General features: G+C 40.2%; 2 protein-coding genes across 4 annotated transcripts; both read left to right on the top strand.

Moving 5' to 3' along the window:
- The first annotated feature begins 259 nt into the window (after positions 1-259).
- On the top strand, positions 260-5,564 carry LOC149587448 (uncharacterized). Of its 3 annotated transcripts, XM_089863268.1 has the most exons (4): positions 260-569; positions 1,133-1,467; positions 3,010-3,123; positions 3,350-5,564. In XM_089863268.1, exon 4 carries the CDS (start codon positions 4,404-4,406, stop codon positions 5,562-5,564), a length of 1,161 nt encoding a protein of 386 aa, XP_089719394.1. In that variant the 5' UTR covers positions 260-569; positions 1,133-1,467; positions 3,010-3,123; positions 3,350-4,403. The 3 variants fall into 3 exon arrangements, with proteins under 3 accessions (XP_089719394.1, XP_089719392.1, XP_089719393.1); XM_089863266.1 differs by having other exon boundaries at positions 3,010-5,564; XM_089863267.1 differs by lacking the exon at positions 1,133-1,467 and having other exon boundaries at positions 3,010-5,564.
- Positions 5,565-5,612: 48 nt separating this feature from the next.
- LOC149587447 (uncharacterized) lies at positions 5,613-9,896 on the top strand. Its single transcript, XM_089863280.1, has one exon. The coding sequence runs from the start codon at positions 5,613-5,615 to the stop codon at positions 9,894-9,896; it is 4,284 nt and encodes a 1,427-aa protein (XP_089719406.1).
- Positions 9,897-10,687: the final 791 nt, after the last annotated feature.

The raw sequence follows: 10,687 nt of genomic DNA, 5'->3' as shown, positions 1-10,687 counted from the left end.
TGGGGTTGTCGTATATTACCCCATTACAGTATGTAAGAAAGATAAAAACTAAGGCTTAGCTGGAAAAGAAATATTCAGCCCCATTTAATTTTGAATACAACTAAAAATAAATGGTTGGGGAAGGTTCAGCAATTTCAAACTTTAGTCTAGGCCCTAATTCTCCAAGGTTTAGTTTTTAAGCCTGAAAATAAATGTGTCACATAAAGTTTTCGAAACCAACATTTAGGCTTAGAGTTGTAATTAAATGGATGAAGAAATTCTAACATTTTTTTCGCAGACAATCATAAATTATATATGAAAAAAATTCATTAAAATTGCTGGAATACGAATAATGGTTCTTAAGCCTTAGTTTAAATTTAAATAATTGTAACAATAGAGGGTATCATCCTAAATTAAATTGGACTATTAAGACCAGGGGAGGAGCTTGTATCACATCCCTCTATTGACGTCATCCTGGTCTAAGCGTCGCGAGTTTACTTATGTACATCTCAAAGTGTCATCATTACACAGTTGAGATGGAGATATTTCAAATGTCGTTCTATTTTGAACATCAGCTGATTGAATATTCGGTAATTGCAAATTTGAAAATCCCCATTCCCGATAATGCCTTAAAACCAAACCCTGATTACAAGAACAGGTCGTCTAAGAAAACGCTATTGTTAGCAACGTTCCGTTGATGTTATTACAGCAGCAGAAATACAAAGGCTTAGCAAAATAAGAAGTGACCGTACCCTAAGGTCAAGGGTGAAAGTTTCTATTTTACTTCTCATTTGAAAGTCGGAAAACATTCCCTCAAAATAAAAAAAATATCGACCATGCGTAAAAGAAACAAAAAGTTTTATTTTATTCCAAGTTAGAAATAGATTAACTTCTAAAATTTGGAGAAAATGCGGCGAAAGTCAAGGGGGATTCTGGTGAAATATAGCTTTGGTTAACTTTACTTCTGCTAGAAAAAAAGATGGAAGGAGTTTTGCGAACAGAGTGAACTGAGTGACTTATCGTATAGCTCGCGGACTCAAGAAATAAATTTAGGCTTAACTATTCATTATTTTTCACTTTTCAGTTTTAAATTAAACAAAAGTTCAAAATATTGTCGCTTGATACGATTTTCTTTCAATTTGATATTTTCCAGGTTGTGAAAATGTTGGTGGTTGTCGTGGCTGTTTTTGCCATTTTCTGGTTGCCCTATCGTTTGCTCGTAGTCCACAACTCGTTAGCGGAAGAGCGCTACATGGAACTGTGGTATTTGATGTTCTGCAAGCGCCATCAACCCGATTCTGTACAACGCTATGTCGATCAAGTTTCGACGAGCTTTCAAACGGATGCTATCGTGCAATCGACATCGCCCTGGTCAAAGGAGCAGCCGAAACAGAACTCAAACTTTCTACACTAGCGTGGCTATACCAGCCGCTGGTTCCTCGCTGGGAGTCAATCACCAATTGTTTAATAACGGACACAAACAGATCGGTATATACTACTTCATTTATAATAAATTCCGTTAATAAGAACCTAATTATCGCGTATAAATCCTTTTCGGGAAAATATAATTTAAAGCTAAACATAACACGGGCGCCAGGGTCTTTTTTTTCTGCCAATAACAGCTTTACCCGAGAATGTCATTAAAAATGGTAGAAAACCTCTCTATCCCTAGCTTTTAATTAATTTCGCTCTTAAACAATAAGCGCCTGGTCTCCCGCGATGCTCATTAGTCACTCTTTAGGGCAACGACAAACATCTGGAGCTTACTTTTAATTTGAAAGAGAAAACTAGGCCTAGCTCTCGCGCTTAATTCCGAAAACGGAATTGCGGCATTCTTTTTCTTCAAAACCAACCGAGTCAAGATCAAAGAATATTTCGGAATTTTTAATTATCAATGGGCTGGTCGAATACAATAGGTTTTTGTAAAAGGACTTCAAGGAAAACATTAGATCCAGAATTTGTTCATTTTTACCAAGTAATATTGGTTGTGGTAAAAACAATTCCATGCCAGCAAAAGTGCATAGATATAAAAACACAAAGTAGCAATTCCCTGCCTTTGGCTGTAGACGACGTGTTAACTGAAAAGCAAATTACCCTCCTCTCAACCCCTTTTCACGAATTAACCAATAAGGGAAGAGTTTCTTGACGTCATAGGTTTATAGGAAGTAGTACATGATGCTGATGACCCAAACGTTAATTTTTGGTACTAGTCTTTGCTAGAATCTGCTATTTTTTAAGCCAATTCACGGCTTGTTCCCTGTGCCACCGTATGGAAGGTAAGCATACGCAAAGAGGGTTAGACACTATTCTGGGATAAAGGAGGGTCTTCTCCTATTACACGGCGCCAGAAAGTGTCAACGAAGAGTACTTTTTGTTTTTGTTCTATATACTTTTGATGCCCTCCATTGTTTGTCCCAACAAGCCCCCCCCCCCCGAAAAAAAGGAAAAAAAAATTCATTAAAGTTAAGAAAATTGATGTTATTTTTTGACATATTTGGTTTAAGTTAGTTTTTCACCGAATTGTTTGAGGTTATTTAAATGTAAATTCACCTTTTCAAATTTTTTTTTTTACTGAAACAACAAGGACCGCATTTACCGTTGCCTTTTATGGCTGCTCAACTGCATTTATTTTCTTTTTCAGTTTTACTAGAAATATATATGGACATTTTCACAATCCCTAAAAAAAACATATTTTCTAAGAACAGACTTCTTTTCCGAGACTTTTTGAGAGAAAGTTCTTGACTTTTGCGCGTTTTTATACGATTATTAGGCCTAAAAAATGTTTGGCCTAATCTATTGTATAAAGTCAACTTGAAGAAAACAGTGACGCTATCCTATTTTAGAGTTGAATTCCAACTTTTTTCAAAACCTTTATTTGCTCTTTAAATCCCCAAATAAGTCTTATACTAGCCTATATTCCCAGGCAGTTATACTGTAGATAATTTAACGTTTAAACTTTATACGAAGTATATTTAAAGTTAAATGTATTGAACAGTAAAACAATATCGGCTTCTTTTTGTTCTATCTCAGGGTCGAGGAGCCGTAAGAAGCCAACAATTTTCCGGTGACTCCACCCCTTCACCGGTTCATCATACTGAACAAATTGATCTGACGTTATACGACACCAAAACTTCCAATCCTGAGGTATGATTCCTAGGCTTAGTTATAAGATATCTCTTTGATACGAGAGAAGACAGACAGACAACCAACAACCCCGATGGTTTCCAATATAACCTTTTTCTTTCAACCAAAAACACAAATATACGAGAACCGTGCGATGCGGTCATCTTTCTACCAACCCATTTATTTACTCTTGGAACAAACTATCTTCCTTTCGGGCGGGTTACTAGTTAGTATATTCCATTTCCAGTGTGTACGGGCGGCTATTTCCGCGGAAGTTACTGTACGTGATCCAAATCGGAAGTGGTGTTCGTGATAACGTGACTACTAAACCGTTTATACCGACGTTGCGTTACGTATCTCGAAAGCTCGATTTGTGATGGGTGTGTGTGTGTACGTCTTCAAGTCCGGTCAAAACTTTGTGATATTCACTGGTTCGATTATTTACTCGAACTAAATTCGACAGACGAGGACAAATTTGTACATTTTTGCTAGTGATTACGACGGGTAAAGGGCTTCAAAATTGAAATGATTTACGCCCAAATTGGATGCGACAAAAGTTACTCGGTGGTTTTGGATTTTATATCGTCACGGAGTCGAATAACTTGAAAGTTATTGAGTGGTTTTTGGTTTTTTTAATCGTCAAAAAAATGTCTTGTTTTTATTGTGATGAAGTAATTTGGTATTTGTCGTAAATTGAATAATAATCAATATTACTTCAAAGTTTAAATTCATGTTTCTTTTTTTTTTGATTGTTTTCTATTAATATATTTCTGTAAATTTTCGCTCTTAAGAATTATAACTCGCGCCTGTACCTATCGTAGAATGGAAAGTTTTCGGGGTTTTCTCTCCGACGCATCAACAGTAAGGAGCCCGAGCGACGAATTTTCCCGCTTGCAACCCACAAAGGGGTACGACCTCCCAGGTTTTTTGAAGAGAAAATTGGCGCCAGGGGAGAGAACCGAGAAGGCTTTCCAAGCTTAGTTATAATAGAAAAAAAAAAGCAGTCTTATGTTGAACATTGAAGCGATAGGAGCGATTTTTTTTACCTTCAATAAAATTATTTTGTTTTTTCATGTTTTAAAATCTTCGTTAATTTAAACCTAAATTAAACCCGCGATCAACCCTTTAGATTTTTCAGTAGTGAACAACCAGAATCACGTCATGGTACCGAAACAACGGGATTAATAAGAATTTAGGTTAGATTAATTAGGAAATTATTGCGAGAGAACGTTAAAATCTTCAAAGACACGAATTAATTAAGTCTACGAAGCGTGTTTTATCGACTCAAAATAAACGAGAACATGGATGATTCAGCAAGACTCGCCAGAAAGAGAGGATCTATAAGAAGTTCCATAACCAAGTTATGTAATGCCTTGGACAAAGCAACGAGTAGCGCGTCAGCGAATCCACTAACTAACCTGGAACTAACATCCTACAACCTGAAGTTGGTCGAAAAATTAAAGCAACTAAAGGCCATAGATGAGGAGATCCAAAACGAAATAACTGATGAAGAGGCGTATGATCAAGACACGGAAGAATGTGAAAAAATAGAAGACAAAGTTTTAGACTATCAAGCGATTTGTGCAGAAGCGATAGCCGAGAACAATAGAAACGCTTCTAGCTCTTCTTCGAGAATCGATTCACAGAACACTATCGTGACGCCAACAATCAGCAACACTAACCAGACTGGGAGCGGCAACAGTGCGATTCCACAGAACATTCCGACAGTTCATTATCAAGCACAGCAGCCCAGAATTGCAGCAACCGTGAAATTGCCCAGAATAAATATTGAAAAATACTATGGTGAAATAAACAAGTGGCAAGAATTCTGGACTCAATATGAAGTAACGATTCACAAGAAAGACATGGACCCTGAAGACAAGTTAGTCTATTTAAAAAGTTATCTTGGAGGGACAGCATTAGCGAGTGTGTCAAGCCTAAATATGACTTACGGTGACGCAATAGAAAAACTGACTGATCGGTTCGGGAGAGTTGATTTACTCGTACAAGCTCACAGACAAAAATTACGGTCATTAGATCCGGTACATAAGTCGTCCGATGTAAAGGGTTTAAGAAAATTGCTCGATACACTCACAATAACGGTTAGTAGCCTACAAGCGTTGAACGTTGAGGACAACCCAAGCTACGGGACTTTCGTTATACCTATGATCACGGATTTACTTCCTGAAGATATTATTCTGAGTTTCACCAGAGAGAATAGAAGAATGAGAATCAACAGCATGGAAAGGTTGATAGAATTTCTCAGGGAAGAGGTCGAAAGTCGCGAACAATGCGCGAAATTGAAGAGAGTACCTATGAGTCAAGAAAAAGAGCATAAGAAACCGAGAGAATACTCAAATCACCGATCAAAACAAGATTCATCGACCTTCTCAGTCACGGCAGTAGCGAACCCCTCTAAGGAAGAAGAAAAATCCTGCATTTTCTGCAAGGAAGCTCATTAATTCGAGACGTGTAAAAAGCCGCTCACGGCTAACGAAAGAAAAGAATTTATGAGGGATTTCGGGTATTGTTTTGTCTGTCTTGGTAAAGGACACATTGCAAGGTTTTGCCACAGAAAGGGGGTGAAATGTAAATTCTGTGATAGGCGTCATAGCCACGTGGTATGCGAAAAACAGTACCCACCAGGCGGAAGCGTAGAGCCGAGAACAGAAGAAACGGGAAATGAAAATACCAACGTTTCCTTAGCGATAGCAGACACAGGCGAAATTGATGAAAAACCCGTAATTTACCTGCAAACGGCTTGGGTAAAAGTATCTTACAATGGACGAGAGAAAACCGTGAGAGTCCTGATTGACCCAGCAAGTCAGAGAACGTACATCCTGGCAAAAATATCCAAGGAGTTAAACCTACCTGTGTTGGGTACGGAAAGTTTGGATATAAACTCGTTCCCAGGAATCGTAACCAAGGTCACGAGATCAAGAGTGAAGTTCACCATTGGAAGTACTTACGATTCAAACACGGTTATCTTAGAAGCAATAGAAACTCCAAAGATTGGAGGGAAAATACCCACCATGCCACGAGAAGAGATCGAGAGCTTAACACAAGGAAAGGAGTGGAAGATAGCTGACACGCCACCTAACGAGGAGGCTTCAGGCGACGAAGAAATATCTCTGCTCTTAGGAGCTGATTTTATCTGGAAAATCACCACAGGCGAAGTAGAGAAATTGTCCCCAAAACTCAAGGCCATTGAGACGATGTTTGGATGGACCTTTCTCGGCCCTTACGTGCGAAAGACAGAAAACAAGAGGGATACAAGCGTGTATAGCGTGAACGTGTTCTCCACGATAGCGACCCCTTGCGATCCACACGATACTGAAGAAAAATTAATTTCCCAGAACCTAAGAGCCTTGTGGAACCTCGAATCCCTAGGAATAATTGACAAGTCAGATGACGAAATCAACCTTGAAAAGGCCATCGACGATGAATTCGATCGAACCATAGAATTTGATGGAGAACGTTATGTTGTAAGACTTCCGTTTAAGGATAACGTAAAGCTAACCAGCGACAATGAAATGGTAGCAGAAAGAAGATTCTACGGTCAAATGAAGAAATTTCGCAAGAAACCTCAACTTTTCAAAGACTACGCGGACGTCATTGAGTCTCACGTGAACAATGGAATAGCAGAAGTAGTAAAAACGCCGGGTACCCCTGGACGTACGTTTTACCTGCCTCACAACGAAGTCGTGAAGGAGAACAGAACCACTACGCGAACACGTGTAGTATTCGACGGATCATCCCATCCTGTAAACGCCCCTTCACTGAACGACTGCCTACACGCCGGACACCCACTGAACGTCAACTTATTGGGCATACTGGTCCAGTTTAGAAAGAATGCCATAGCTTTCACCGCTGACATAGAGAAGGCGTTCTTACAAGTTAAGTTGGCAGAAGAAGATCGAGACGTCACGCGATTCTTTTGGGTCGAGGGAAGAGAAATAGACCCAAACAAAATGAAAGTCGTAGTCTTGAGAATGACTAGAGTCCTGTTTGGACTCAACGCAAGTCCATTCTTACTCGGAGCAACCATTCGCCACCACACAGAAGGATATAAAGACACGTTTCCAGGTGCTTACCGAATATTGAAAGAGTTCCTTTACGTAGATGACGTAGTCGGAGGAGGCAAGGATAACGAAGAAGCTCTACGTCTAGCAAACGACGCGAAAGAGGTCCTAAGAAAGGCTGGCATGAACCTAAGAAAATTCCAGTCTAACTCGGAATGGTTGAACCAAGAATTGGAATCTGAAATTGACGGTACTGAAAGGTTGGAAGACGTATCCTTCAAAGTATTGGGCATAGCTTGGAAGCCGAAGAGAGATATTTTTTACTTCGAAGTAGACAGCCTTATGGAATTCTTGAGAAAACAAAAGAACACAAAAAGATTTATTCTTCAAGCTTCATCAAGAATCTTTGATCCAGTCGGATTTTTGTCACCCTTTTTTATAACAGTAAAATGTTTGTTCCAAGAGCTTTGGGTGAGAGGCACAAACTGGGATCAAAGGATAGACGAAGATCTGGTCGAACAATGGGAAAGTTGGTGTATGGACCTTCCCAGACTCATGGAAATAGAAGTACCAAGGTACTATGGTCACGGTCAAACGTGTCAACTCCACTGTTTTACGGATGCGAGTCAAAAAGCGTACGGAACAGTGATTTACCTGAGATCTGAAAACGAAGGTCGAGTAAAGGTCGTTCTTTTGACCTCCAAGTCAAGAGTTGCGCCTCTCAAGGCACTCACAATACCCAAATTAGAATTAATGGCAGCAGTCCTCGGAACTAGATTGACAAAAACCATGGAGAAGAATTTCGTGGATGAGAAACCATCAAAACACTATTGGAGCGATTCCACTGTCACTCTTTCATGGATAAAGAGCAGCGCAAAAATTTGGAAACCTTTCGTAAACAATCGAGTTAGCGAAATTCATCAAAACACGGATCCAATTTTATGGAATCACGTGCCCGGAAAGTTAAATCCCGCCGATTTACTGACCAGGGGAATAAGCGCTTCCAAATTAAAAGAAAATGACACATGGTGGAATGGACCAGAGTTTCTATGGCAATCAGAGTCTGAATGGCCCAGTAAGAAAGAAGAGAGCTCTAAATTAACCCCAGAAGTTGAAGCTGAACGAAGAGCAAAGTATGAAGACTGCGCGGTTTACCTCGTCGCGAGTTCAAACCCCAAGATCGAACCTCTTTTGGAAATTGAGAAATATTCCAAGTACTCTAGAGTAGTAAGGATCGTGGCCTGGATGAAAAGATTTACATTCAATGCGAGAAACAAGCACCAAAAGAGACGGGGGGAGTTGAACACGCAAGAAATTCTCGAATCTGAAAATTATTGGATAAAAACCACCCAGAGGGATGCTTTTCCTTACGACATCGACGCGATGAAGGAGAAGAAAGATTTCAAGAAAGATTCACTGATCGCTGAATTAAAGCCATTCTTAGACCAGGAGGGTATTCTCCGCATGGGAGGAAGATTGGGATTTTCGGACCTCAAATTTGATGAAAAACACCCAATTATACTTCCCAGCCAAGGTCACTTCACACGGCTATTAATAAACAAGCATCACGAGGACGTTCTCCACATGGGAGTCAACGCTACGCTATCGAGTCTCCGTACACGTTTTTGGATTCCAAGAGGTCGACAAGTTGTCAAAAACGTGCTCTTTAGATGTTTAAAATGCGCGCGCGTGAAAGCTAAGGCTTTCGAATGTGAAACCGCGCCTCTACCGCCAATTCGCGTAAACGAAGGCGCGCCCTTTGAAAATACGGGAGTAGATTTTTGCGGACCGTTTTTGGTTAAAAATTACGTCGCGGAAAAGAAAGCATTCGTCGAATCAAAAAGCTATATCGCCTTGTTTACGTGCGCGACGACTCGAGCTGTCCACCTCGAAGTTGTATCAAATTTAAGCGCCAAGCATTTCATTATGGCTTTTAAGAGATTTGTGGCGCGTCGCGGAGTTTGTAGGATCATGATGTCAGACAATGCAAAAACATTCAAAAAGACTGAAAAAGAACTAAACAAACTATGGAAAACAGTAGTCACTCCAGAACTTATCCAGTATTTCGGAGAGAAGAAGATAGACTGGAGATATATAGTCGATCGCGCTCCTTGGTGGGGTGGGATGTGGGAGAGAATGGTTGGAGTACTGAAGGGTTGTTTGAAAAAAGTTGTAGGTCGTGCCTTATTAACGTACGAGGAATTAGAAACCGTCGTCATAGAAGCAGAATCGGTTGTAAATTCACGACCTATTAGCTACATTTATAGCGATCAAAGCGAACCTTCAGCGCTCACACCATCCCATTTTCTTATTGGGAAAAGATTAGATACGCTACCCCCCAGAAAGTTCAAATTAGGAGAGTTGCAAATTGGCTATGGAGATTTAGAAAAAAGGTGGAAATACCGCCAAGAGTTGCTAAATAGGTTCTGGATCAGATGGAGAAAAGATTATCTCCTTGAATTAAGGTCTGCCCAGAAATCAGGGAAACTTGTAGCTAACTCTAGAGAACCCAAAGTGGGAGATGTTGTCATTCTAAAAGATGAGCGAATTCAACGTCATCTTTGGAAACTGTGTAGAATAACTAATTTACATGTAGGAAGGGATGGAATTGTTAGATCTGCCACGTTAAAAACTCATTTAGGCTCAGAGATAATAAGACCACTGCACAGTGGCGGCGCAAGTCAAGTGGAGGCCCCAAGCGGTAACCATTTTGGGGCCCCCAAACTCGAGATATTAAAATTAAATAGTAGTTGTAAGAAGGAATTTATATAAGGCCTAAAATAGCGTCCGGTGCGCGCGTGATAGTCGACAATCCCCCTTAATGGGTGGGGGGAGGGGTTGGAAAAGGAGCCGGGACTTATTATTTTATCTTATACCGTTTTTTGGGTCGCCTGAGAGCGCTCCGAGATCGCTCCAAATTTACGTGTTACGTCATCGCTCTAGCTCGGAGGACCAAATGAAAGACCAAAGTTTTTTCAGAGCGGTTTTGTGACATCTTCAGGCGCTCCGTCTCTAGACTCGGAGCGGTTGGGATCAATCCGGGAGGAAACCGGGAGTGAGCGACTGGGTTATTGTAAGACGCGCCGCCGTCTCGGAACAGCTCGTTTTTACCCGAGGGGTCGGACGTTTGTCAAAATCCCGTACAGTTCGTTTGAAATATATTAAAATCTCTCTCGAAAATCTCGAAATCCCGAAATCTTACCCTTAAAATCTCAAAATCCCGAAATCTCACGTCAAAATCTCACGTGAAAATCTGAAAATCCCAAAATCCCTACCTCAAAATCTGAAAATCCCAAAATCCCTACCTCAAAATCTGAAAATCCCGAAATCCCTACCTTAAAATCTAAAAATCCCGAAATCTTCACCTAAAATCCCGAAATCCCACATTAGAATCTAGAAATCCCGAAATCTTAACGTAAAATCCCGAAATCTCACCGTAAAATATGAAAATCTGAAAACCCCTAGGCTTACAATACATGTTTTGCATCTATTGGGTAAAACCCTGCCTTCCATCTCGATTTTTGGCGCCTGCGCTATATAAGAGTACTGTATTACAAATTAGA

This window comes from Phalangium opilio, unplaced genomic scaffold, assembly GCF_054372755.1.
Source record: "Phalangium opilio isolate 3A_F unplaced genomic scaffold, DU_Popi_V2 ptg001156l_1, whole genome shotgun sequence".
NCBI classification, from domain to species: domain Eukaryota; kingdom Metazoa; phylum Arthropoda; class Arachnida; order Opiliones; family Phalangiidae; genus Phalangium; species Phalangium opilio.
Note: the sequence above shows the minus strand (reverse complement) of the source record. Positions and strands in the feature narration are given on the sequence as shown.

Bases quoted from the DNA above. Each gene is read 5' to 3' on its own strand.
- LOC149587448 (XM_089863267.1), top strand. From the start codon at position 4,404: ATGGATGATTCAGCAAGACTCGCCAGAAAGAGAGGATCTATAAGAAGT.
- LOC149587447 (XM_089863280.1), top strand. From the start codon at position 5,613: ATGAGGGATTTCGGGTATTGTTTTGTCTGTCTTGGTAAAGGACACATT.